General features: G+C 42.9%; 1 protein-coding gene across 5 annotated transcripts in view; it reads left to right on the top strand.

Annotated features, from left to right (window-relative positions):
* Positions 1–27,884, top strand: part of ITPR2 (inositol 1,4,5-trisphosphate receptor type 2) — a 425,347-nt gene that overhangs the window by 124,853 nt on the left and 272,610 nt on the right. For 4 of the 5 annotated variants that reach the window (XM_019498344.2, XM_014607327.3, XM_019498346.2 and 1 more), the window contains 11 exons: positions 1,215–1,369; positions 4,862–4,961; positions 5,102–5,262; positions 8,730–8,871; positions 9,550–9,711; positions 10,629–10,801; positions 12,644–12,763; positions 12,854–13,039; positions 13,773–14,024; positions 16,629–16,773; positions 17,723–17,885. In XM_019498344.2, coding sequence (XP_019353889.1) covers positions 1,215–1,369; positions 4,862–4,961; positions 5,102–5,262; positions 8,730–8,871; positions 9,550–9,711; positions 10,629–10,801; positions 12,644–12,763; positions 12,854–13,039; positions 13,773–14,024; positions 16,629–16,773; positions 17,723–17,885 — 1,759 coding nt within the window. The remainder of the gene's footprint in view (positions 1–1,214; positions 1,370–4,861; positions 4,962–5,101; positions 5,263–8,729; positions 8,872–9,549; positions 9,712–10,628; positions 10,802–12,643; positions 12,764–12,853; positions 13,040–13,772; positions 14,025–16,628; positions 16,774–17,722; positions 17,886–27,884) is intronic. The other variant, XM_006270092.4, reaches the window with a different exon arrangement.

The following is a 27,884-nucleotide window of genomic DNA, read 5'->3' as shown; positions in this document are numbered from 1 at the left end:
CATAGATTGCATTGGTGCTACAGGCATGTATATGGATGACTTCTTTTAGCAAAGGTTTTCAGGGTTAAGCTTTGAGAATTTAGCCGTCTGGTGCCCAAAGATACAGATACATGCTGAGTGGGATTAGTCCTTCTACTTTCCACTGACTTTTAATGGGAGATAAGTGCATATCCTGTTTAGGTGTATTATAAATCTCCATGAATGACTGGTGCCTCCCAAGACTTGGGGGGGCACCATCGCGGCAAGCGGGGACTGCCCGCAGCCGTCGGTGTCATCATCGGTGAGCGGCGAGCAGGGACCGTCCGCAGCTGCTGGTGTTGGTGTTGTTGGTGAGTGGAGACTGGCCGCAGCCACTGCTGGAGGTGTCAGCGGTAGGGGGGAGCGGCTGCGAGTGGCGACCACCCGCAGAAGCTGGTGGCAGCTTCGGCAGCGGCCAGTCTCAGGGGAGGCATAGCCCCCCACGTGTTGCCTATGTAAATCTCTGTAGGTGCCTATCTGCATCAGGAGGGGCCTATATACCCTTGTTAAACTGGCCTTTCAATGCTAGGGCCCCATCTTGTTGGGTGGCCCTCGGTTCCAACTGCGGACAAGGGGAATTGGAAATGCTTACGACCAGGCAATATCCAGCCTCAAACATGTCTGTCAGTCCATGTTGAGAAGTTTAATAGTCCCAGATGGCAGTACTCCTTGTGGTGACAGGTTGGTTTGAGTGGAGCTCTGTCTTGGTCAATCTCACTTCCGGTGCCAGGGTTATGACCATTGGTGGGGGAAAGAGAACAAACTCTTAAAAAAAAGCATTTGGATTATTTTTTTCTCTTTCCCTCTTTCTCTCTGTCTCTCTAAAACTAGATTTTCCTCCCATTTCTTCTTTTATTGTTGGCTGTCTGCAAACTAAGGCTGTGTAGCTGAATTTGTTGGGAGGGAAGGGTCTGCAACTACAGCAGGTTTTTGAAGCTGCTGATGTGAAATAATAATAATAACAACGTAAATAGCACCATTGTCTCAATTGCACGTGACTTATGCTTGTTATAATGATTGTCTAGACCCCTTGGCCCTGGGGCAAAGTGCATCCTTTATGTTACAGTCCAAAGCTGGCCATGGCACATCCTTGCTGGAATGTACAAATAACATTCAGGTGTGTTACTTGTCCACAAGATAATTGGAGAATTTATAATGGGTCCTGATGCAAGCAAATAACCCATGTGCCTAATCAGCAGAGAGATGGAGACCTTCCTGCTTCAAAGAAGAAACGCCAAGCAGGGGAGAAGATTATGTATACTTTGGTCTCTGTACCACATGGAAATGACATTGCATCTCTCTTTGAACTGGATGCCACCACTCTTCAGAGAGCTGATTGCCTGGTTCCAAGGTAAAAATAAATAAATAAAAAAAGATAGTGCTGCACTGACAAGGCTTCTCTCTAGAGATATACTAGAGGAACTAGTATTATTCTTCATTTAAAATTTGAGTAGTGTTCACAGATAGTTTTATAGTTTGTGGGGCCAGAAGGGACCTTGACAGATCATCAAGTCCGACCCCCTGCCATGGCAGGAAAGAGCACTGGGGTCAAACGACCCCAGCAAGGTGTTCATCTAGCCTCCTCTCAAAGACCCCCAGGGTAGGAGCCAGCACCACTTCTCTTGGAAGTTGGTTCCAGCTCCTAGCCACCGTGACTGTGAAGTAGCTCCTCCTGATGTCTAGTCTAAATCTACCTTCTGCCAGCTTGTGACCGTTATTTCTAGTCACTCCTGGTAGTGCTCGGGGGAACAGGGACTCCCCCAATGCCTGCTGGTCCCCCCTGACTAGTTTGTAACAGGCCATTAGATCTCCCCTCAGCCTTCTCTTGTGGAGGCTGAACAGGTTCAGGTCCCTTAGCCTATCCTCGTAGGGCCTGCCCTGCTGCCCCCTGATCATGCGAGTGGCCCTCCTCTGGACCCTCTCAATGCTGTCCACATCCCTCCTGAAGTGCAGCGCCCAGAACTGGATGCAGTACTCCAACTGCAGCTTGACCAGTGCCGCATAGAGGGGGAGGATCACCTCCTTGGACCTACTTGAGATGCATCTGTGGATGCATGACAAGGTGCGGTTGGCCTTCCTGCCATTTTGGCATCAATAATGATTCCAAGATCCTTTTCTGCCTCTGCACTGACAAGGAGGGATTTCCCCAGCCTGTAGGTATGCTGCTGGTTCTTCCTTCCCAGGTGCATCACCTTACACTTGTCAGTGTTGAAACCCATCCTGTTCTCATCTGCCCACCCCTGTAACCTGTCTAGGTCCAGTTGCAGCCTATTCCTCCCTTCTAGCGTGCCCACATCCCCCCACATCTTAGTGTCATCAGCAAATTTGAATAGGGTGCTTTTTACCCCCTCGTCCAAGTCACTGATGAAGATGTTGAACAGTGTGGGTCCGAGGCCTGAGCCCTGGGGGACCCCACTGCCCACATCCCTCCAGGTCAAAAATGACCCGTCCACCACCACTCTCTGGGTGCGGCCCTCCAGCCAGTTAGCGACCCATTTGACTGTGTAGGTGTCGACGCCACAGTCCCCTAGTTTTTTAATGAGAATGGGGTGAGAGACAGTGTCAAAGGCCTTCCTGAAGTCCAGAAAGACTACGTCCACTGCTACCCCTGTGTCTAAGGTTTTTGTGACCTGGTCATAGAAGGCCACCAGGTTGGTCTGACAGGACCTGCCTCTAATGAACCCGTGTTGGTTGCCCCTAAGCATAACTTCCCCTGCTGGCCCCTTGTGGACATGCGCCAGGATAATTCTCTCAAAAAGCTTACCCAGGATCGAGGTAAGACTAACTGGCCTATAGTTTCCTGGGTCCTCCTTCCTCCCTTTTTTGAAAATGGGAACCACATTGGCCCTTTTCCAGTCCTCTGGCACCACACCAGAACACCACGAGTGCTCGTAAAGCCGTGCCAGGTGTCCCGCAATGACCTCTGCTAATTCCCTCAGCACTCTGGGGTGGAGGTCGTCAGGACCAGCTGATTTAAATACGTCCAGTCCCTCCAGAAGTTCCCTGACTAGGTCCTCACTGACCCGAGGCCTGGGTGTGCCTCCCCTGGGGCCTGAGGAGGTCCTGGCGGACGGGCTGATCTGGTCCCTGTTGAGGAAAATGGAGGCAAAGAAATCATTAAATAGGTTAGCCTTGTCATCTGGTGTGACAACCAGATTTCCTAGCGTGTCTTGCAGAGGCCCCACGTTACCGGATACCTTCTTTTTGCCCCCTATGTATTTAAAAAAGGACTTCTTGTTGTCCTTAATCAGGGTAGCTAGTCCCAGTTCCATCTCCGACTTGGCCTTCCTGACTGCTCCCCTGTAGCCCCAAGCTCCTGAGGTATAGTCTTCCTTGGTGATGGCCCCTCCCTTCCATTGGGTGTACGCCTCCCTTTTAGCTAGGAGATGTTCCTGTATGCTTTTGGTGAGCCATGGGGGCTTTTGCGCCCTCTTGCCCCCTTTGACCCTTGTTGGGATTACGTCCCTTTGGGCATGGAGGATTGTCTCCTTAAGGAACAACCACTCCTCTTGGACACCCAACTCCTCCGGGACCTCAGTACTTCCCCTACGATTCTTCTTACTTCATTGAAATCCGCCCCCCTGAAGTCCAGGGCTGCTGCCTTGCTGCTGGCTTTTGCCACCTTGCGCTGGATGGTGAATTCCAGCAGGTGATGATCACTGTTGCCCAGGTGGTCGAGCACCCGCAGCCCCCACACGAGGTCGTCGCCTGTGGCTAGCACCAGATCCAACAAGGCGTCTCTCCTGGTGGGGCTGTGCACCTCCTGAGTTAGATGGAGGTCCTGTATCTCGGCTAGGAACCTACATGAGCGGAGAGATGTATAAACAAGAGATATATAAACAAGAGATGTATAAAACATGATCCTGCAGCTATGACTGGATAAAATAATTATAAGGACAGAACAAGTAAGACCTAAAGGGAGGCTGTCAGATTAAAAATAATAGGCCAGATGTTGAACTGATATAACTGAGGGCAGAGTTGGGCTCAGCACACTGCTTGGAAAAACGGGACTGGTGATAGATCATTCACAGTAAATAATTTATCCAATGACTTTTGCTTGTCTCCATGGCAGATCACAATAACTTTAGATGTATTTTTGTTAAAATTTATCAAAAAATAGCTTTTTGAATGTTTTAATTTGGGGATTAATTGTGAATATTTGAAACTTAAAACATTGCTTAGCTACAGTTGGCCAGGTAAGTCACATGGTGCAGCCACTTTGGGGCAAATTGTTATGTCTGTTGATTTTAAAATTTGATTCCTAAGTATATCTGTGGATGCAACATTAAAGTTTATTTCTGTGTTCATTTTTTGCCACCACAGTTCACTGATCTGAATATTCAGACTTTGAATATGAAAGAAGGTGTTCAGGCTTTGTCAAAGGGAATTGATTTTAACAGTAGAAGTAATATTCCCTGAAAAAATGATTGCATTAATTTCTTAGTGGTATCTTATGACTGCATCATAAGTTATTTAACTGAGATATTTTTTAAAAGTCCAGAATGTGCTTTTTGTGAACTTGATTAATAGTGGAGGGCTGTAAGATGATGCAAATATTTACTCACGTTAGCATGAGCTTGTAAAATCTAACCATTAGCTTAGGAAACCATATTTGTCAGTTTTACTTTTCTGGCATGTTATATTTTGGTAAACATAATTGTTTGAGATTCATTAAAATCTTTCTACTTGGACTAGATTTTATAACTCCTTTTTCCTTTCCTTAAATAAAATGTTTTCTTTGGGGCTTAATTAATCTCTTTCTTAGTGTCTCTAAAAATGTCTGGCACAAAATGAGCGCCTCCTTCTTTCTCCAGCCTTCTTGTTTGGTTTGGTTTTTCTCTAGGAATTCTTATGTGAGACTGAGGCACTTATGCACTAATACCTGGGTGACCAGCACTAGCATTCCTATAGACACAGATGAAGAGAGGCCTGTAATGTTGAAGGTAAATATTGGTGCACGTGTATGAATTTACCAAATTAATTTCTAAAACTTTCTGTTGATGATTTAACATCCTTGTGATATACTTAGTGGGAGGTGGAGAATTGCTTACCCAAATTAAAGTGTGCTTAAATAATATTGCAGATTGGGACGTGCCAAACAAAAGAAGACAAAGAAGCTTTTGCCATTGTTTCAGTTCCTCTGTCTGAGGTTAGAGACTTGGATTTTGCCAATGATGCCAACAAAGTGTTAGCATCAACTGTTAAAAAGTTGGAGAATGGAACAATAACACAAAATGAAAGGAGGTTAGTAATCTTCTGTGCTTCCTTCCCTCCACCCACCTCCTTTCCCAGTCAGTACTATGCAAAGGAAATATATACTATGGCAATGGATGTGTGGGTTACGTTTTGACAAGTAACCCCAGATAGGAGGTAGTGGGTAGGGGGTGAGCGTTACGAGACCTGAGCTCAACTCTCTTCTCTGTCACTGACTTCTGCTAAGACACTGGATGAGTTACTAAAGTTGTGTCTGCACAGCAAACCCAGCAGTAGCACCTGCAAGCATACTGCATTGTTTAGTTCCTCCCAAACCAGAAGCAGGGTAGCTGTGACCATGTAGTTCCAGAGGTGGGCATTGCCCCGAGTGCCACCGATGCTAAGGCTAAGTAAGCCTGCCTTAAGTGTTGCCTGGACACCGCTTCCAGTTGAGGAGGCTGCCAATGTGAAGCAGAACAGCTTACTTGAGGGTGTCACTGCCAGGAACAGTAAGTTTATAGTGAAAACATAGCGTACCTTGATTTCCCATTTTGAAAATTGGCATGATAGTGCTTCTTTGTCTCACAGGGACCTTTTAAATACTGAACATAGATATGGAGGAAGAATAGGCAAATGTAAATTTATAATTTTGAGGTTCTACCCTAAATTGCTTAAATTGTATAATAATTGAATCCCCTGGGCCTGATTCTTATTTGCAGTAAGCCCATTTAAGCCACAGCCAGTGTAAAGGAACCTTAGAGTGGTGGTAATTCAGGTCCCTTCACCTTTCCAAAGTGATACAAAGGGGCCTTAGCATAACTGGGAAGCTGGCCCAACATCTACTTCTCTCTTTTTCTCAGCCCTCCTTTTATCTTCCCTAATTCCCTATTCACTTCTTCATACTACTACTGTAGTTAAAGTATCTGCCCTTCCCACTCCTCCACGCTTCAACTGCAGCTGTTCTAGAGTGTCTGCCCTTCACATCTGCCCATGAATTAAGGGATTTTGTTGTATGTTGTAGCCAATATATATCACACTGCTGGTGATGTAGTTTACTATTTATTTTCATCTGTCTGTGGTAAAACTGAATATTAGACAGCATCTCTGGTACTATTATTAATTTGTAATTTTCATTCTACTATGGATCAGCTACAACTTTTTGCTGAAAATGTTAAATTTTTTTTGGCAATAAAATTGAATGTCTGTAGATTATCAAATCCAGAGCTTTTTTTGTCAGTCATAATCGGAACAGATTGTTTGATGGTAGATTGAAGATTTATCCTAATGTGCACTGCCATAATGGTCCAAATGAAGTGTCCTATTAGCTTTGCTGTGTTGTCGTGATTCAGTATTATCAAGCAATGAGGCTATTGGTATGATACAATGTTGAAAATATTTCAAAGCAGTTTCAAGTAATTCAGGGATTACTTGTGTATCCCTGTTTTTTTTTTAAATCAATAGAATCATATTATCACAGATAAGTAGGGCTGAAAGGGACCTCAGAAGGTCATCTATTCCAGCCCCCTGATGGAGGGCAGAATTATATCCAACTAAACCATGCTTTCAAAGTGTTTGTCTAACCTACTCTTAAACTTCTAAGGATGGAGATTTCACAGCCTCCTTGGGTAACCAGTTCCAATGCTTAACCACTCTTCTAGTAAGAAAGTTCTTCCTAATATCTAACCCAAATTTTCCTTGGTGTATTTTAAGACCATTGCTCATCATGGTGTTCCCTGTGGCCACAAAGAATAGTCTATCTCCATCTTCTTTATAACCTCCCTACAAGTACTTGAAGACTGTTATGAACCCCCTTCTCCATCTCCATTCAGTCTTTTCTTCTCCAGACTAAATAAAACCAGTTTTTCTGTTTTTCCTTGTAAGTCATGTTTTCCAACCCCCTAATGATTTTTTCATGCTCTCTACTGGACTCTTTCTAATTTGTTGAAGCGTGGGGTCCAAAACTGGACACAGTATTCCAAGTGAGGCTTCTTCGGTGCTGAATAGAATGGAGGACTTGCTTCCCTTGAGTTGCAAGTGTCACTTATATTAATACAGCCCAGTATGCTGTTGACCTTTTTCTGCAACAAGAACACACTGTTGGCTCATATTCAGGTTAATAGTTTTTTTCATTTTCACTTACTCCACCATGTTCTGGCTTAGATGCATAGGGATCCCACAAGGTTTGTCTTGTTGCTCAGTCCCACGCCATCACCTTTTTCTGCTTGGGAAGCACCCTTATGTTGTGAGTCTTGCTCTACTCCGTAAGAGCTACACATGGGCTGTGATTTTGTGTTGATCAGTAGGTTAGCCACACTGTTGCTGTTTTTATTAATGACAGTTGTGTGCCAGAATTCCTTAGTTGGCTTTGAAACTCCACCAAAGATCCAAATATGACTCTAGTAGCAGACTAGTTTTAGCCCAGACTGGATCCTGGCCAAATTCATGACCCCTCTTGAGGTCAGTGAGGTTAAATAGGCTTTACTGGGTACATCTACATGAGGTGTTACTGCGCAGTAGCTGGTTGCTACCGTGCAGTAGCATTGCTGGATGCTAACTGTGATGCGACACTATTGCACAGTGGTAACAAGCTCGTTGCTACTGTGCTGTGGCGTCAGGAAAAATCGTGCGGGGATGTTACTGTACAATAACGCCGGTTACTGTGCAATCATTTAGTACTTGTGTAAGTAAATGACTAAATGACTGCTCAGTAAAAACTGCGCAGTCCGCTGCTCATGTAGATGTGGCAACTGAACAAAATCTGGCCTTTTGTGTGCTGACAGCTTTCCTCCACCCCTTTGTTTTCCCTGGTTCATTTATTAGTTCTAGGGTAAGAGCTTGTGGCTTTGTAGAGGTGCCGCAGGAAAACTCCTGGTTCTTCTCAAAGATGTTCCTCAAAGTGATTACAGTGGCCATTTTGATTTCAGAGTTGCAGGTACAATGTCATGATATTATTTGTTTGCTTCTCCTCCCAGGAATGAGAACCATCCTTTGGTAGCAGCAGAGACATTCTTTATCAGAGCGCATCCTGGTTCTCACTAAAGCTCATTCAGCCTAGTAAGGACAGCAAGACAAGACTGCCTTTTTCAAATCCATTTTCAATGCTTCTTTTGATCAATGCTGTCAGGGGCTGGTATTGGAGCAGGATGCTCCCATCTCTCTCCACTGAGTGCATCAAATTTAAATTGGACTTGTGTTTAGCTTTTGCCTGGAGAACCCTAGGTAGACTGAGTGTGAGAGCATCTTACTGCTGTCACTGGACCTTGAAGCCAGCTGGTGTATTTGTTCTGTGTATGTTTCATATTTCTGAATACTGTTCATCAACTCAGCTTGCTGCCCTGTTTGCTGCTGTTGCTGTTTAATGCCTTGGTAAACCCAAGGCCTTGAATCCTCAAACTTGGCTTTACAATGACTGAAGTTCTGTTGTGCAAAATAAAGCCTATTTTAAAACGTGATTTGCTCTTTTAATGTATCCAGCAAAGAATGGAAGGGTAGAGTTATGATTTTGTCTCTCTTTCTAGGTTTGTAACCAAGCTGCTGGAAGATCTCATTTTCTTTGTTGCTGATATACCTAATAATGGGCAGGAAGTTTTGGATGTGATTGTCACCAAGCCAAACCGAGAAAGGCAGAAGTTAATGAGGGAACAAAATATCTTAGCCCAGGTGTGTTAGGGGTATTAGCAGTATTTTTAGATTTATACATACGTGTGAGCTGCTTGTGTAATGAAGTAGGCTACATCATGCTTATGGGGTTGAAATTACTGGGCTAATCTATTTGTTCTCTGAATAAAGGAGGGGCAGTTAAAATGTTACGTATAAACGGCAAATTCTGTTTTCAGTGATATCCATACAACTCCCCCACGGCTCTGTCTGAGAGCAAATTCTTGACCAAAAGTGATGAAGTTGAAACAGATTTGCAATTTAGGCCCTGACTTGAGTGCATGCCACAATTTATATCAACCAGACATTATATTTTTTGTAAAGGTGCTTGAATAAACATGGTAAAAAGGATAAAGATGAGGAATAAGAGCCAAATATGTCTTCCTTTTTGTCTCTTAATTTGTCCCAGTGAAGGCAACTATTTATGATGATGTCAGTGATCATTGTTTGCTTGAGTGATATCAGTCAGCAGGCTGGGGGAGAAAATGCCAGGTTATTTAGTGTCTGAGGTTGACAGTGCCACCCAACACATTCCATTTTAGGTCGTTAACAAGAGTCGCACCCTCTTTCTTATTGGATTTAAATTACACCTGTGACTTTCTGTGTAAATAGCCTCCAGCATGGCTAATTAAAGACATGCAGCAGTTTGTCTTTGTTCTCACCCTCCTTGGTTCTGAACAGATATTTGGGATTCTCAAAGCTCCTTTTAAGGACAAAGGAGGAGAAGAATCAATGCTGAGACTTGAAGATCTTGGTGATCAGAGATATGCTCCATACAAATACGTGTTAAGGCTATGTTACAGGGTACTCAGACATTCCCAGCAGGACTATAGAAAAAATCAGGTCAGTGGGCTCATTTTTTTTCTACTCAGATTATTGCATAATTGTGTACTCTGGGTCTGATCCTGCACACAGAGCATGTTTGGAATCTTAGGTGCTCTAATGAGAGAGGGCGGGTTTGGCTCTGTATGTATAACAAATCATGTTACAAAACAAGGAATTCTTATACTAAGCAAAAGTGAGGTTGCGGCTGAGGAACTTTAACAAGAGATCAGCAATCAGTTTTGAGTGTTACAGGTTTAACTTTTCTGGGACGCTACCTGCTTATCACTCCATTAGCTGCATGTGAGACTGGGACCCCTGCTTCCTGGCTGTCTGCTGCATTGTTAAAATGGGGCCCTTGTACTCCATATTAGAGAGAAGGAAGGTTCTGTTAACATTTGAATTCCTCTTGCTGGCAACTTCTGTGGAGCAGGGAGTGGTAATGGTTTTTGAAACAGGGCTTGTGGCATCAGCCTGCCCAACCTGCTACCATAGGAGGCTGTTTGCAAGCAGTAGAGAGTTAAGACCACTACAGTGGATGCTTTTACAAGCCATAGAAGGAAATAAATTGCTGCCTCTGTAGGTGTGGATGGACAAAAGAGAAGGGGTTGAAATGACTATTGGTATATAGGACTTCTTTAGGTGCTTTCTAAAGCTGTGCAAAATATTTCAGTTCCTAAAAATATGAAGAGTGTTTCTTCAAAATATGTCCCAAGTCTTCAATTATTTTTGGCAGAAGTGTTGACAGTCCCTGGACAATTAAGTTTTTTTTCTTGGATTACCATCACCCCTACAGTCTAGATTCCCTTCAGTGCATGCCACTGGAAAGGTAATAGTTTTGAGAGTTAGTTTGATTGTTAATTAACAAAGATATCCAATGCAAGCATTGTTTCTTTCACACTGTTTAACAGATCACCCTGGGGCTTTTTGTTTTTCAGGAATATATTGCTAAGAATTTCTGTGTCATGCAGTCCCAGATTGGCTATGATATTCTGGCAGAAGACACCATCACAGCTTTGTTACACAACAACAGAAAGCTACTAGAGAAACACATCACCGCAAAGGAAATAGAGACATTTGTTAGTTTACTCAGGAGGAATCGAGAGCCAAGGTTTGAAGTAGTCTGCAGAACTTTCTTCTTGTGTATTGGTAGCCTTTTATTTCTGTGGGAGATGTTATCTGCCTTTTGTTTATCTTGTTGTCTTTTGCTCCTGGTTAATTATTTGCTTGGACCTGGCAGACAAAAAGATGTTTTGATTATAAAGTCATGCTGAAGAGAGAGCAGAGATACCTGCAAGTCTAGAATTTGACTATTTCCACTTGCCAAAATGTGACTGGTTGGAAAACAGTGTTTCCAGTTCATAGGAAAATTTCATTTATTTAAAAACTGCTTTTTTTAGAATCTGACTGAAATAAAAAAAGGTTTTTAAATTTCCTACAAGCTGGAAGTTCTCTGGACTTTACAGCTGCTCAGTGAAACTGTTATTCATCTTAGTTTTATTACTTGGGGCAGCAGTGACATTGGCAAGAATGCCATAAGTTTGCTAAGCAGTTGCAGGAGATGCCAGGGTCCCTTGGGGTACAGTACTTCCAAGGTCTTCAGCTTACCATCAGACTACCCCAGGGATGCTGAACTTCCAAGGTACCCAGTCCTGGGCCAAGAATCTACTCAAGTTTGGTACACTGTTTGGGATTTGGCAGAAGCCTGTCAACCTGAGGATGTGTCCAACAAAATAGGGCTCAACTGACAAGTATTTTCAAATGAAATGTTGCTGGAAAATTTCTGAGTAATTCTAGTCGGAAGATAAAAAGGATGAATGGAGTGCTTAATGAAAAAAAATCTCAATTTATTTGGTAAATATAAGAAATTTAATATGGTGAGAGCCAATTTATGCCTTTGGTAATTGTGGATATCATTTTTATGGAAGGGATTTATAATATTCCTGGAGGCTCTCTCACTACTGATTTTGTTATACTGCTCAAGTGTGCAGTCATGTCACCTCAAGCTGTGATCTTATCATATCTCCCAAACTAAGCTGTGTTGGGGTTGGCCAGTTTTGGGGAAGGAGACCACATTGATACTCACCAGATTCCCATCCTGGAATTGAAAGGGAGAGGGGTGGGGGAAGTATTAAGGGGATTGTTTATATTTTTTTTATTAATCATATCATGGAACTTTTTTGTAAGAGCAGAGATCTTTATCTTGTTGCATGAATGAGTAAATGTATTGGTTTTATGCAAAAATGGCACCCATCTTTAAGCCAGAGGTGCCAGCATAATTCACACTGGAAGGATACACTTTGCAATCAAAGAATACACTTTGGAATCACCTAGTTAAGTGCTTGGGCATATAGGATTTACTCATAGGCTTCTGTGGCACTTCTTACTTCCATGAGTAAGAATTGCAATAGTAGACTCTAAAACACAAATGAATTATGAAAAAGGAAATCTACGTCAACATCAGCTCTTGCTAGGCAACTTCTCCCAAAGCCCAAGTAATTCTTTTTTGCCTACTTCAATTTCTGCAGCATTTTCAATCATTTTTGGCAGTTTCTTTAGTAAAAAAGTTGTATGCCATTCCTGAGCATCGTTAATTACTTGCTACCAGAGAACTGACTTGCTTGCTACCATACAACTTGCCGTTTAAGTGGTGAATGAACTGGCTCCTGAATATAAGACGTTTTCTTATATTTGTGAATTTACATTCTACAATTCACCGAGCTTTTTGGAGAGGAAGTGTGACCCATGCTAACACAGTGTTGATTTTGTTTTTCTATACTGGGTAGAAAGTTTGAGGCAGCTAGTGGCTTCATACGAATGGACCCAGGTCCTAGCAGTGGTGGAGAGATTCATATTTTTAGGGAAAGCTTCATATGGAGAAATTTATTTCTGTTGTGATCTGTGTAATGATTTGTCCTGCATTTTGTTGTATTTGCCATTTCCCCCTATCTAGGTTCTTGGATTATCTATCAGACCTATGTGTTTCTAACACCACCGCAATACCAGTAACTCAGGAGCTTATCTGCAAGTTTATGCTGAGTCCAGGAAATGCTGACATTCTCATTCAAACCAAGTAAGCATCTACCACAAGACACTTTTTATTACTGCATTGCCTCTATTGCTACATGTATTGGCAGCTACAGTATGCATTATTTATTTGAAGGCTGGTTTCAACGCAGATAGACAATCCCTTGGAATGTTCAGTCATCCCAGATGATATTGATGAGGAAGAAGTTTGGTTGTATTGGATTGACAGCAACAAAGAACCTCATGGCAAAGCTATCAGACATCTGGCTCAGGAGGCTAAGGAAGGCACAAAAGCTGATTTGGAAGTTCTTACTTATTACAGGTATTCCATTTTTAGAAGGAAGATGATACTATACTAGATGGAGAATCTGATGTGATTCTTATTAAAGCCATCTGCCACTCTTTTAAACGGGAGTAAGGCGTGGGGCCTTTGGTTTGGTCAGAAATGGGGGCTAAGTTTATGTTTCAAATACATTTTGTATGAAGGATCATAATCTATACCGTGTTTTCCAAATAAGCACTGAAGCTTCCACCCTTTTGACAGATCTCCATGTGTAGAAATACTGTGGTTTCATCTCCTCTCTTTTCCATGCAGGTTATGTTTTTTTAGTTTACACAATAGCTAGTGCAGTGACAGCCACTTTGTATTCTTGTAGACAAGGTGTACTGGGAGCAGACGCCCAGAAGCAATTAGAACTGAGCACTATCAAGACTTGCAGCTACCAGACACTCAAAGCCATGGTCATGAAACAAAACCTTTAATGGATTGAAGACAAATAGTTCAAAGACTTCATCCTGCCATCATTCTGTGTTGAGTTCCTTTGAACTCCAGTGGGAGTTCAGTATAGAAATTGTTGGGGGTAGGAGCCTAATACTAATGTTTGTAATGGCAAGGTAGCCTCTTCATTAGCGAATCCACTTTGTGATTTCTAGTATGTTACATTGGGTGGGCAGAGATCAGGCCCACAAGATTAGGTTCTTTGAATGCCACAGAGCAAGGTACCAGAGAAATCAAATGTACTGTTGAACTTACACCTTTATTTTTTTAATTTCAGGTACCAGTTAAATCTATTTGCAAGAATGTGCCTTGACCGCCAATACCTAGCCATAAACCAGATTTCTACTCAGTTGTCAGTAGATTTGATTCTGCGATGCGTGTCTGATGAAAGCCTTCCATATGACCTACGGGCTTCTTTTTGCCGTCTTATGCTACACATGCATGTAGACAGAGATCCACAGGAAACTGTAGTTCCTGTCAAATATGCCAGATTATGGACAGAAATTCCTACCAAGATCACGATCCATGAGTAAGTCACTAACATATTTTAAATGGATCAAATTTGTGTAGAATAAGACTGTTAGAGGCTGTTTATTTTAATGTGGTGCATGTAACAGAGCATAGGAATGCTCTGTTATTTGCAGGGTCCTGAACAGCAGCAAGGCAGCCTTCAGCTGGCTGCAATCCCAATTGGGCACAACTGCCTGATTGGGAACAGGGCCTGCTGCTAGCAACTGGGAGAACAACAACCCAGCTAGGGCTGCTGCTTGTGACACCTTGGAAGTAAGGGTAGGAGCTATGGGGATGGCTGGAGGCTCCTGGTCCTGGGGCATGACCTAAAACTACACCCTGCTGGGGTTGGATGGTGTGGTGGGGCTGCTTGTGGCAGGGCAGTATCCAGGAAATGTAACACCTGGTGCCTCCCAAATGAAGGCGAGTATGGGGTCCCAGAAAGCCTCAGCCTCCACTGCCTTGCGGGTGACCCTGTGGAGGGGAAAGGCTAGGGAAGCACACCCCAAACAAAGCAGGAGCTTAGACTCATGGTGAGCTCTGAGGCAGGACCCCATGTCAGGAAGGGACCTGGGGCAACGCCCAAACTTGCCACAAGCTCTGAGGCTGCACATAGGAACTGGGAGTGAGGCTTCAGGGGGGTGGGGCCCTGAACCTTTGGGGAGCTATACAAAAAGCTCCTGGGGTGAATGGATTAGGGATTGTTGAGGTCCAGTATAGGGCAGGGGATAAGTTTAAGGATACTGAGAAGCCCAGTGTGGGGCTTGGAGCCCAGAGTTACTGGCAGGGCTTGGAGCTCTAAATTGATAGGGGGCTAGGAGCCCTGAATGGAACTGGGCTGGGAGCCTGAGGAGCAGTAAAGGACTGGGAGCCGAAGTGATTGAGTGGCTGGGGTTTAGGCCGGAGAAGCAGGCCAGATGTTAGGCCACACAGACCAAGGCCAGGTATGAGGCCATGGATGCCATCTGTGAGGCATGGGACACGGTAAGGGAAGGTCGGAGCTGTGTGTAATGCCCTTGGCATTGGGGCAAGTAAATGGGCAGCCTCCTGCCTTGTTAAGATCTATCAAACATTATCATCAAGGCATGGCACGCAAGGTAGGCAGGCATAGTGCCTAGAGACAAGTGGGTGGGCCTATGTTTAGACTGACCCTGGTACGCCCACTTGTTACAGTGCGCATGTGAGAATATGGTTTGTTGTTGAAGACAAACCACTAGGTTCTGTTAATCCTGCAGACTTAAAAGCATTTCATTTTTAATAAGAACATTTTTATTTTAAGTGTATCATTATAGGGGAAACTGGGAAAAACAGAATGGCCTTTACTCACAACTGCTAAGCTAGAAACCATTACATTGTGATTAATATTGTACCCTTGCTAAGCTGAATCCTAGTTTTACACTCAGACCTTGGTTGTGATTTTAAAGTCATCTAACTGAATGTCAGGTGCTGTGGGAACACATTGCACCAAAAGCCATTCACTGAGGCATTAGCTTCAATTCAGCAAAGTACTTAACATGTGCTAGTTTTAAGTATGGGTGGAGTCCCTTTGATTTTGTGGGAACTGTCCACTACTTAATTGTGGACACATCTAACCTATTTAACAATTTCTTTGCCTCCATTTTTCTGAGCAGGGACCAGGTCATCCCCCCCACAGAGATCCCTGATGGTCCCAGGGGAGGCACAGCCAGGCCCAGGGTCAGAGAGGACCTAGTCAGGGAACTTCTGGTGGGACTGGACATGTTCAAGTTAGCAGGTCCTGACGACCTCCATCCTAGAGTGCTGAGGGAATTAGCAGTGGTCATTGCGGGACCCCTGGCACAGCTGTATGAGTGCTCGTGGTGCTCTGGCGATGTGCCAGAGGACTGGAAAAGGGCCAGTGTGGTCCCCATTTTCAAAAAAGGGGGGAAGGAGGACCCAGGAAATTATAGGCCTGTTAGTCTTACCTTGGTCCTTGGGAAGCTCTTTGGGAAAATTATCCAGGTGCACATCTGCGAGGGGCAAGCAGGGGAGTGTATGCTTAGTGGCAACCAACATGGGTTCATTAGAGGCAGGTCCTGTCAGACCAACCTGGTGGCCTTCTATGACCAGGTCACAAAATCCTTGGATATAGGTGTCGCGGTGGACGTAGTCTTTCTGGACTTTAGGAAGGCCTTTGGCATTCTCTCTCACCCCATTCTTGTTAAAAAATTAGGAGATTGTGGTGTCGATGCCTACACAGTCAGATGGGTTGCCAATTGGCTAGAGGGCCGCACCCAGAGCGTGGTGGTGGATGGGTCATTTTTTACTTGAAGGGATGTGGGCAGTGGGGTTCTCCAGGGCTTGGTCCTTGGGCCTGCACTGTTCAACATCTTCATCAGCGACTTGGATGAGGGGGTGAAAAGCACCTTGTTTCAATTCGCAGATGACACTAAGGTGTGGGGAGAAGTGGGCATGCTAGAAGGGAGGGTCAGGCTGCAATTGGATCTGGACAGGTTACAGGGGTGGGCAGATGGGAATACTTCTGTACAAAGAACTTGAAATAGTTTTAAAACATCAGAGTGATTGCTCAGTTTGTTTGTTTAAGTGGCAATTTACCATATAAATGGAAGAGTAACTTTGCTGTTCTCAATATTTTGCCTTATAGGTATGATTCTTTCACAGATTCCTCAAGAAATGAAATGAAAAGGAAATTTGCTCTGACTATGGAATTTGTAGAAGAGTACTTGAAAGAAGTTGTAAATCAGCCATTTCCTTTTGGGGACAAAGAGAAAAACAAACTTACATTTGAGGTACCTATAGTTATTCTTGTCCTAATTTAGTACACCAAAGCACTAGTTATTAACTCTGTGTCTTCTAATATAAATATTTCTTATTTAAGTATGAGTTTGGGGTATCAAATATTTTTATTTGGGTATCAAATGCATCCTTATGCCAACCTCTTTAGTTTCACTGTTCTTGTTCTCACTCTTTGTTCTAACATAATCTACTGTTGCAGTGTGCTGTTAAATAGTTGCAGTGTTTCTCCTACCAGAAGTGCCTGCCTTTCTGGGACAGGGGAGGTGATTTGTACGTGTGTGTGGATGTATTCTCTCTCATTCTCTCTGACTTAAGGTGAGCTGAGATCCCTTTGGAGTGCAAGATGCTATAATCCATGTAAGATAAACTTATAAAGGGTATATTATACATGTCTAATCTGGTATTTTCTTAGTATTCAAAAAACACATTCTCAAAGGTTTTAGGATCAAATAGAAGTGAACAGATTCAGCTTTTAAAGGTCCAGCTCCAACTGAACTCAAGCTTTGTCCCTCTCTACTGCTTCTGCTCATCCAGCATTGCCTTTCTCCATACTTACTATGATTTCATCATTGTTGCTTCAAGATCCATCATCTCTAAAAGTGCCTACTCTTTGAAAAACCCTTCTTCAATCTTTCTGCTTCGTGGATCTTCAATCGTATTTCTTTCCTCAAATGAAACTCTTTCTTTCCAACTCTGGATAAATCTCCTGGTGTTTTCTCCCCTTTCTGTTTTAGTTTATGTAAGACATTATATTATTTTACTCTGAATAGCATTTAATGAAACTGACTCGGGTCCAAACCACTAAAGTGAATGGAAAGCAAGACTTGCATTGAATTGACCACTCTTTGGACTGGAGGTTCTACAGAAGATGTTATGGTACAAAATATAATGATCACTTATATTGTCGATGTTTCCTTCATTATTTGTTTTCTTTCTCCTTAGGTGGTACATCTGGCTCGAAACCTCATATATTTTGGCTTTTATAGTTTCAGTGAGCTACTCAGACTTACTAGGACCCTACTAGCTATTCTAGATATTGTTCAGGTTCCTATGTCATCATACTTCGAAAGACTAAGCAAATTTCAGGACGGAGGTGAGCAAAGAGGTAGAAAGTTCATTAAATTGAATAATTCATTTTTTGGTGGCAAAAGTAATTTTTGAAATGTTATCGATTTATCATTCGGATGAAATGTCATTGATTGATTTAGAGGTTTTCTTTGCAAGTCCATCCATCTAGATCACAAGTCAAGGGTCAGAACAACCTAGTTCTTGTCTGACTTGGGCCCGGAGGTTTTGGCAGCATAGCAGTGGGGTTGGGGCTTTGCTCTTGCTGTCACCTTCTCCCTACTCCCTGAAGCCACATATGTAGCATGGGTGTAGCTTCCAGCTGGTAGGGAGCTTCACTGGGGCTGGGCAGCTGGAAGTAGTGTCTGTGCTGCTGCCCTTCTCTATTCCAGTTCCCCTCCTATCTCCCAGTTGTGGCACGGGCTTCCAGCTGCCCAGCTATGGCATATCTCCTTGCGCCCCAGCCCCAGCATGGGTGCTGGCACAGGCAAAACATGCCAGGTCTTGAAGCCAAATCCTGTTGCTATGTGGGCTAGATTCAGCCTGTGGGCCATATATTACTGAACCCTGATCTAGAGATACAGCAGATGGTTTCAGAATGTGTAAAAATGATCAATTAAATGAAAATTGTATTGACTGATTTACTGACATGTGCTGCTACACTTCTGTATATTTGGAACTTGGCTGTTCTAAATCAGGTTCCACTACTCAGTATCCAATGAATTAATGAGGAACCAGGAACCTGACCTGGTGCTCAGCTCTCAACAAATGGAGAGGCAGTATTTGTCTGGGCATAGTACCAGCAGGTGCTTGTGTCTACAACTGGCACTTATCAGTTTTTGAGGAACATGCTTTTCTACCTCTAAGCATGGCACTTTGCTGTCTGTGGTTAATCATGGAAATAACAGATGGAAAAAAATTTATTAGGCCAGTGCTACTATCTTCCTGTCAATACTAGTTTCTTTCCTGTTGCACTCTTTGTTTCACTAAACAATGGGCCTTCTATACTTCCTTCAGAAGATGGTTTCAGAGTCTGAAATTTAATTTTTCCTGTTCTTAAATTCATCCATTACTCTTACATCAGTCCCTTACCTGTGTGCCACTCTAAAGAATAGCTCTTCTTCCATAACTTTACACTCTTCATTTACGCATAGAGTGTTATTGTGTGTTAAAATTGGCTTTAATAAGTGTGCAGAGACCTGGCCAAAACAATCCCAGAGCATTTATGGCTGAATTATATTTCCCTTTGTGTGCCTAAATGGCACCTGGGTATGTACGTGAGTGGTTTAGGCCCTGCCTCCTCTGTACTATGGCTGCATGCTTAATGGGCTTTGCATTGGTTAGACATGTGCATGTTTGAGTGTAAATGTGGGAAAAGGAAGTGGGGGAGACCCTTCCATTATTTTTCCCTAAAAAGTGAGTGGTTAGGACACTTGTTGTGCTATCCCCCAATCTAGCCCCAGCGTTTAGCTCCCAATCTTGATGAAGGTTTGAACCAAAGTCTTTTGACTTAAAAGCAGAGGTCTCTTAACAGCCATGCCAAGGTACAGATATTGCCCAGGCCCGTCTCCCATACTCCTGGAATAGCAAGACTTGTAGCTAGGGGAAAGACAGTAGCTTTAAGAGAACCAGCTTTACAAACTGCTTGTGCAGCAGTTCAGCAGAAGAGGGTCTTGGGACAGGATATTGTTTCACCTAGTGAATGACCAAAGTGCAGCTTGCAACCAACTCTGAGTTACTTGACTTGTGTGTCGTAGTGGTTCCATTGCTTATGCTGGATGTGTAAGTGCCCTCATAAATGCTTCGGAGATGCGCAGATGTCTTCCCGTCCCTATAATGAGAAGGCACTTACAATCCAGAGGGCAGGTAACTCATAGCTGCAAGCTGCACATTGGTTGTCAACTAGAAACAGAATTCTGCTCCTAGAGATTACAACTGATCACAAAAGGAACACATATCAGTATTGTGTCATGTTGCCATGAACAAACCAAACACCACACTTGTATATATGAATGTGAGTATCAATGTAAGATATGGGAACAAAGCCCTCTACTCTAGCAAGCACTGGTAAGCCCTGGCTGTGATGCTGTGTCTTGTTTTGGGCACTGTACTTAAAGAAAGATATGGACCAATTGGAGATAGTCTGGAGGAGAGCAACAAAAATGATCAGAAGTCTAGGAAACGTGACCTATAAGGAAAGATTGAAGGAAATAAGCTTGTTTAGCCTAGAAGTCTGAGGTGAGACATGACAGTCTTCAAATATGTAAGGAGATTCCTGTAAAGAGTAAGGTAATATATTGTCCTTAATGACCACTGCAGATACAGCAAGATGTAATCGCCTTAAGTTGCAACACGGGACAAACATAGAAAAACTCTTTTGCTTGCTCTTTGGCTAGGAAACTTGTCTCTTTGGAGACAGTTCCTTGCAATTCAAACTTGTTTCAGCATGCTCTGCTGCTTAAATGAGATGAGGGGTAAGCCTGTTACAGTTAAAGTGTGTTGGCCTGGCCTGCATATGCACAATAAAATGTTACTGCGCTTATTTTGTCTGAAATGGCTTATGAGGCATGCTAGAGGTGTCCCATACAGCCTTTTCTAGTACAGAGGTGGTTTTTCTCCGAATGACCATTTTTTCCATCTTCCCTCTGCCCCTTTTTCTAACTTGTATGTTCCAAATCACACAAGTGATTCATTTCAAAGCTGATATGCAGAATGGTACTGATCTGTGTAACAGGTGCCCACAGGCATCTATGCAACCACCTCTCATTTCTGTGGGATGCATATGCTTCTGGCTCACTTAGCTATAGACTAAGTGAGATCCTCTGGGTGCATATATTACAGGGATACATATTCCAAGAGTGATTTGCCACTGGCTCTCAAGTATTCACAAATGTCCAGTTCCCATAATTCCACTTCTGAAGCTCTTATAAATGTGTTAGTTAAGCAAAAATGAGGGTGCTTTTCCTTTAAAAATAGTCCGTTAACCTTAGTTGCAATTTAAAATAAGAAAGGGAAAAAAGTAAAGAAGTACTAGGTATTGTAGTTGTTGGCATTCTGAAGACAGCTGGTGTGGCTGAAATGTCAGCTATTTATAATTTTTCCATAATGTTGTGCCTTGCTGTAGTCTGCTACTGTAGGAATGAATCAGACCTTGCTTCAGAATCAAAGGCAATGTACACCAGCTGAAGATCTGGCCTCTGTTTTTTTTTCTCTTCTGTTCTCATATAAATGTACAAAGCTCACATACATTTTGACCCGTTATTTTTGGCAAGGAAAGTACCATTGCAGGTCATTGAGTTTATGCTTCTAAAAGTCAGGATCAAGGAGTCACCAACTAGATTTTGACATGATGGACCCTTTGTTTGTGTATCATATCAGTACTGTATACTGAATGTTAAGGAGTCCTACAAAGGACAAACTGTTATGGCTGAGATGCAGTGGATTAGCTAGTGTGTAGTTCCAGAAAAATGTCTTTTCTTTCAGGTTTTTTCCACATGGTTCTGTATTCCCATTGATATATAGGGATTCCCATTGTTTCTGTTACAACCTTAAGACTCTCTACAGAACAGCAGCCCTTTTTCCAACCCAGGAGGAACTGCCAGACTGCAGCAGAGTCCTGCCAATAGTTCAGCTAGCTGATTGGCCAGTCCTTTTCTTTAAATTCAATCTTCTGCTGTTTTCTTCCTGTTAATCTCATTGATGCTGATGGGAGTCTTGCTTATGTGAGGTCTTCTGAAAAGGCTTACATATGAGTTGGGCATACTGTCCCAATGACACTTTTATTCCTATTGCCTCAGGGAAGAAATAACTCTCCTGGATATCGGTTTTCACTGCTCTGAATAACACTCAGGTATTTCTGCTGGTACAAAATGGATATGAAATGTGCCAGCTAAGTAGCCTTTTACTTTGCCCTAAAGACTACAACAGGCACAACATTGGAGAATCAGGCTTCAATAACCAAAATGTAACTGTCTTTCATAAAAGGGAGAGGAATTATTACTTGGCTTCAGCTATAGGTTTAGGTTATGATTTATAATTTAAAGTAATCATTTTTAAGTTGTCCCTTCCCCTGTATATGTATCCCCTCTCTTTATCTGTTATAAAAACTGAAGTAGTTGGGTTCATCTATCATTTTTTATTTATGCTTGTCTAGACTCTTAATTCCTACTTTTAATTTATAATAATAATTTCTTATCTTATTAAATAAAAGGTCCAAGTCACAATAGAAAGTAATCTAACCTGCATTTCATGGCTGTTGAAAGAGATGTCAGCAGCTTGATTTAAAAAAATCCATATAGATTTTTCAGTTAAGTGTTTTTTTAATTCATAAATATATTTAAAAATATTAAGGGACAAACTGTGTCTTGTCCTATTCATGGCAGAGGAACCATAGTGCCAGTAATGAGAGATGGGCAATCCTCATCCTCTCTGCTCAGGGGAAGAAAAGTTCTGCTCCCCCTTTGTACCTGTGGGAGCTCACATCTCCACAGGTGCTGGAGTCCTCTGCCCCTCCCAACGACTTATGCACCGTGTGTGTTCTCATCACAAATTGCCTTACACACAGGTATTGCCTTTGAGTGTACAGCAGTGTTATCCAGCCTTTTTAAGTAGGGGATCACCTTTGGCATTTAAAAACAACCCAAGATCTACCATATGCCACTGCCACAACCCCTCCTCCCCCGCCCAGCAGGTAAGTCTGTGGGGAGGGAAAGCCGGGGGGGGGAGATAGAGGCAGAGGGAGAAAAAATTATATGGGGGCATGCCTCCCCAGCAGGAAAGTCCCACCTGGCTGGTGCCCCACTCAACTTACCCCTGGTCCTGCCTCTGTGGCACTGTCCCTCAATGTGGGGACCTTGATCTAGCCCCTGCCTCTTCGCTCTCCCACAGACTGACCTGCTGGGGTGGGGCAATTGGATTTCTACTTGGGTTTGGATCTCTATATGTTCATTTTAATCATGGACTTATTGTACGTTTCCATCATTTGAGGTTAAATTTCTCCCCACTGATGCCTGTTTTGGGGATTGTGTGAAATAAATTGGTGATCTTGGTTCTGTTACAGGTGGGAATTGCAGTAGTGTAACTGAGGGATGGGGGGCAGGGGTGACTGGAGCAGCAGCTTTGGGTGCCATCTTTGTGAGGGGGTACAGAAATAGCCATGCCCACAATGGCAACTGATCATGCTGCTGTGATCACCACCATAGCAGTCAGCACTGCCTTGAGCATCACATGGCTGCCTTGGGTGTGGAGTTGCCTGGCTATGTGTCTGGGGCATTGTCTTTGCATCTCAAAATCTGTGCCTCAGATTTTCAGCAGTGACTAATAATTTGGGGTTCCTTAATTGTAGGGCACAAATTGCAGGGCCTGAATTCTAGAACCTTTTAATTCTAGCACTTTTGAAGTATGGTAACTGGACACCCAAAAACTGACTCACATTACAATCCACCTTTAGAAATTGTTGCATACCAACAGAAAGCTTGATTCTTTAGGGATGAGCCACCCCTGCTCATTGTTCCCTGGCTGCTCTTAGCACCAAACTTCCTGCAACCCTGCAATGGGTCTCTGCTACCACCAGGGGAGCTCCAGGCTCTGGCTGCAGCTGCCAGCAGCCCTCTTCAAAAGCCAGCTCTGCTCGTTGTTCCCTGGCCAGCCACTTCTCTGCCCGGGAGTGCTGTGTGCAGCACAGGGGCAGCATCTGGCAGCTCTCTCGTTGGCCATTCTACCTCCATGCATTATGGTTGCTCTACGCCCTGCCTGTGGCAGAAACGACCAGTGCCCTAAGCTTCTGCTGGCCAGTGCACTGGCCCTGCTGGCCTGCTGTACCAGCTGCTGCCTGGCTCATGGCTGTCTCGCCCTGGCTCCCCTCCATGCAGCAACTCATGGTCTAAGGTCATTCTGTATAAGTAAAATTTAAAGTATTTGGATGCAAGTTTCCTAAATGATACCAAAACCCTGTCAGATTGTTTTACACAGGAAACCCCCTTCTATGAAGAGAACCCTGTGTTATTAGATATATTAGATTATTTATCTTTTTTTTTTTGTATTTTGCTTATCTATACGTGAGAAATGTCTCATGTTTGCAAAAATCTTTTTTTTTCATCAGCATGACTGAACAGTGTGTCTGTCTGTTACTGACAGTTTAATGAGCAGTTGTTGGAACAATGAACCCAAATGCATTTGTCTTCATCTGGTCATTAAATACCAGATTTCTAAAATTCCAGCAGCTCCTATTTAGGCACCAGTACAATTTCCATAAATGTTAAACATCTAGAAACTCCTGTTTTTAACGGGAATTTCTTGTTTTGAAATTCTAGGAAAAATGCCCACTTTTTAAATGCCTATGAGAGAGCTGATCACTCTTGAAAGCCTCATTCCAACTGTGAGTTGCCTCAACACTTTTGAAAATCTAGCCCTGTGAGTCCAAGTTTACTTTTATAAAAGTCAGAGTTTACTTTTATAAAACTTTGCCTGTCTGTGTCAAAGGAGACAAAATTGGTCTCATTAAGAGTAGAAACAGGAAGAGATGTATATAAGTAGTGGGATTAAACATTAAACAACCTGGTTTGATATTTTACAGTGAATCATGTGTTTGTCAAAATACAAATGTATTTTACCAACACATATTATGAGGCTACAACTTTTTAAAGTATCTTTGTCACTGGATGCTGTATTTTGGTTCCTATCCCCTACAGCCCATGTTCTCTTTAACTTCTCTTGTTCTGGATAGGCTAGGTCTTTTGTTGGCCTCCCCGGGACCATTCTTGTGCACAGGGTCCCTGTTTTTTGTCCTTTTACAGAAATGGGGTCTTGCAATTCAGTTACCCCTAGCCCTTGGGACCCATGCTAATTCTCCATGGGCAACACTGTTACTTAGAAATGCCATTTCCTGGAGTGCCAGCCTGGTGGGCGTGGCTTTCTCTCTCCAAATATATGTGTTGTTTGCTTTAATTGTGACACAGACTTTGCAAAGGTTGTAAAGCCAATTACTTTTTACTTTAGTTAGTAGAAGAAATGGATCTTAAATCAATAAAACACCTGAATGCATTCCCTGCTTCAGTTACCTCACAACTCTTGAACTTTCTCTGAGGCAGGATCAGAATTCATTAAGATATTCAGGACTGTACATGGCTTCCCTGAATCACAGAGTCTCTTTCTAGCCCCTGCAATGACTCCTCTTTTCTTTATAATGGCAGAGAGAGGACCATTCACCTTTTAAGGTGACCCTATATGAACTCCCTGTGTCATGGTCAGTGTCCCACTGGTTAATCTGAAAATCTGGTTTGCTCTGGTAAATTGCCATCCCTTTGTCACTTTGTTCAACTATTTGAATGGTTGATCATCAAAGTTTAATGAACCTTATTGTTATCACTGTACTTAGGTGCAAGCCTTTGTCCTGTAAACTTTGTGTGGGTCTTACCTCAATATAGAGGCAAAAAGTTCCAGAGAGAAAAAGAACCTCCCATATTTAAAGTGGTATTTTCAGTCTGATACAGGCATGCAAAGAGTCTCAAGTATCCCAGGTTTCATAAGATGTACATAGAAAGATTGTCTGGATTATCATGATCCTCAATAGTGTTATTTTACCACTTTAAAAATAAAATAGGAACCAGATGATGATTCCTTATATTGAATGTTACTTCACACCATTTCAGTCCATTGCTATCCATGGGACTACTTATAGAATGAGGCTTTTTCTGTGCAAGAAAGACATAACAATCTGTTCCTAAAGGACAGGTAGGTAGGGGTTAGTTGATGGATGTCAGTTGACTCTGGACACACTTCATGATTTACCTCAGCTAGGTACAACATGGGCACCTGCACTGTTTGTGAGCTTCTTCATGCTGACCTGTGCCACCTCTATGTCATCCCTGGTGTACTTCACACTCCATATCAATCCTTGGCTTCATCACTGAGACTGCCAACAAGGGTACCTAGGAGTACCAGCTTGGTGGTCCTGCTTATTCTGTTATGGATACTTGTCCATTGAGAACAGGACTGAAGCCACCAAATAACTTTTACTTGGGAACAGTTTTATGGTAATGCATGTCTTACCAGTTCCTTTGGTGGGTAGTATTCCTCCCAGTGTATACCATGCCAATTAATATGCATGCCATGTTACAAAGCAGGTTTTTCTTTTTTACTTTTATTTTGTCCGTACCATTTTTCAAACCAGTAAATGACTCATCAGAAAGTTGGTTTGCATAGAAAATGAGGTGACACATTATTCTCTGTGTTGATTGTATGGTTTGTTTGTTTGTTTGTTTGTTTGTTTTTTTAAATAATTCACTCCCCTGAAATCTCTCTTTTCCCAGAGAGGCTGGAGTGTTGTCAATCGTACTAAATTGTACAAGATTGTGCACTACAATTTTGTGACAGAAACTGATATTCATTAGGAAGTTGTGATCACTATAATAAAATGTAATGAAAAGGAGAATGCACAGTTATCTCTCTAAAACATGACAAGCATTCTTTTCCTCTCATTTTAGTACCTGTCAATCTGTAACTTCTTTAAATGAGTACCAACGCCTACATAGATTTCACTCTTTCACTGGCCAAACTTGAGAGGCCCTACTCTCAAGTAAATGGTGTTCCTCTGTTTGCTTGTCTCCATGTCTACACCAGATAACTTTTGAATGCAGCATCTCATCAGCTCCAGACTTTCAGGGAATGTACTTGGTACCAGTGTTGGGGGGGAAACCAAAACAGGGAAAATAAGAGTTGTATTGTTTCCCTTTCTTCTGTTTAGCACAGCCATGGTTTTACACATGTTTGCAGTTGTCTGGAAAGAACTGCTTGATGGCACACATTATTATTGCCTTTAGCAAAGCAGTCTACCCCACTTCATTTCTGTCCATTCTCCCAGTGGAGTTTAACATGTTGACACACTGAGTAACTTCTCTCCTAGAGAGAAGGGAGACAAATGGTGGGGGAAGGATGAAATTTAGATGTGCACACAATTCCTGACATGGAGGGGAGAATAGGAGAGCCAGTCCCAGGGAGGACAAAGAGACCCCAATATGGGAAGAATGTGGGAATGGCGCTAAGGGAGGAATTAAGGCAAGAATAAACCATATCACAGAAGAAGGAAGAGTGAGGATTATGGTGCGAGGTACACACAGGGTGCTGGTGTTTCAGGGAGAGAATTTGAGTATTGGGGAGGATTCAGGTAATCTCACATTGCTACTGATATGAAGAAAAAAATGGGGGTCCCTGTTTTGGGAGAAGAGCGGCTAGGAGTTTACAGTCTTGGATAGATGGAGATTGCGGAGCCCTAATCAAATGACAGGTTAGGATCACAGAGCCCTGCGTAAGGGAAGCAGTGATAGAGAAATTGTAGGAAGTGCCTGACAGAGAGAGGGTGGAGTGGTGACAGGCAGGGAATTTGTCAGGGGAGTGAAAAGATGCAATGAAGGCCAGGGCAGTGTACCCTAACCTCCTTCCTGTCTTACACAAAATGCCTCCCAAGAGATCTCTTCTCTGCACCTTGACAGATTTGTCCCAGTTAATGATAGCTGATTTGGTAGATTGATTTATTGTTAGTTTTATTTGCATTGAGCCCCACCCCCCATAGTGTTAGGTGCTGTAATGCATACAGTGAAACACAGACCCTGCCCCATAGGGAGTACAAGAATAGACAAGAAGCAAAGCCTGCGGGGAGGGAAGTATGCAAGGTCAGAGAGGTGAAATGACTTGCTGGGAGTAGAACAACTGGATCATGCTCTTTGTAAGTAGGTGCATACCTCAGCAGACCTGACTTACCGTTTCATTTTTCTTAAGTGTGGAATGCCATGTAGATTACTGTTTCATTTTTTTCAAGACCTCTACCATCAAGTTTTCCCTCCACTCTCTTCATGGGTGTTAAAGATCCTATGACCGTTCCTAACAGCAGGTGTTTTGTCCAGTGTCTTTTGTCCTTTTTAGCTGTCTTCCTGCTGTGTACCATGTGTGTTATTTGACTGTCATCCTCCACTGTAAAACTGGTTGTGTGTTTTAGTGGTACTCTGCATTTGTATCTAGTTCAATATTTTGCTTCCTTCAAGAC

The sequence above is a fragment of the Alligator mississippiensis genome, chromosome 4 (assembly GCF_030867095.1).
Source record: "Alligator mississippiensis isolate rAllMis1 chromosome 4, rAllMis1, whole genome shotgun sequence".
NCBI classification, from domain to species: Eukaryota; Metazoa; Chordata; order Crocodylia; family Alligatoridae; genus Alligator; species Alligator mississippiensis.
Note: the sequence above shows the minus strand (reverse complement) of the source record. Positions and strands in the feature narration are given on the sequence as shown.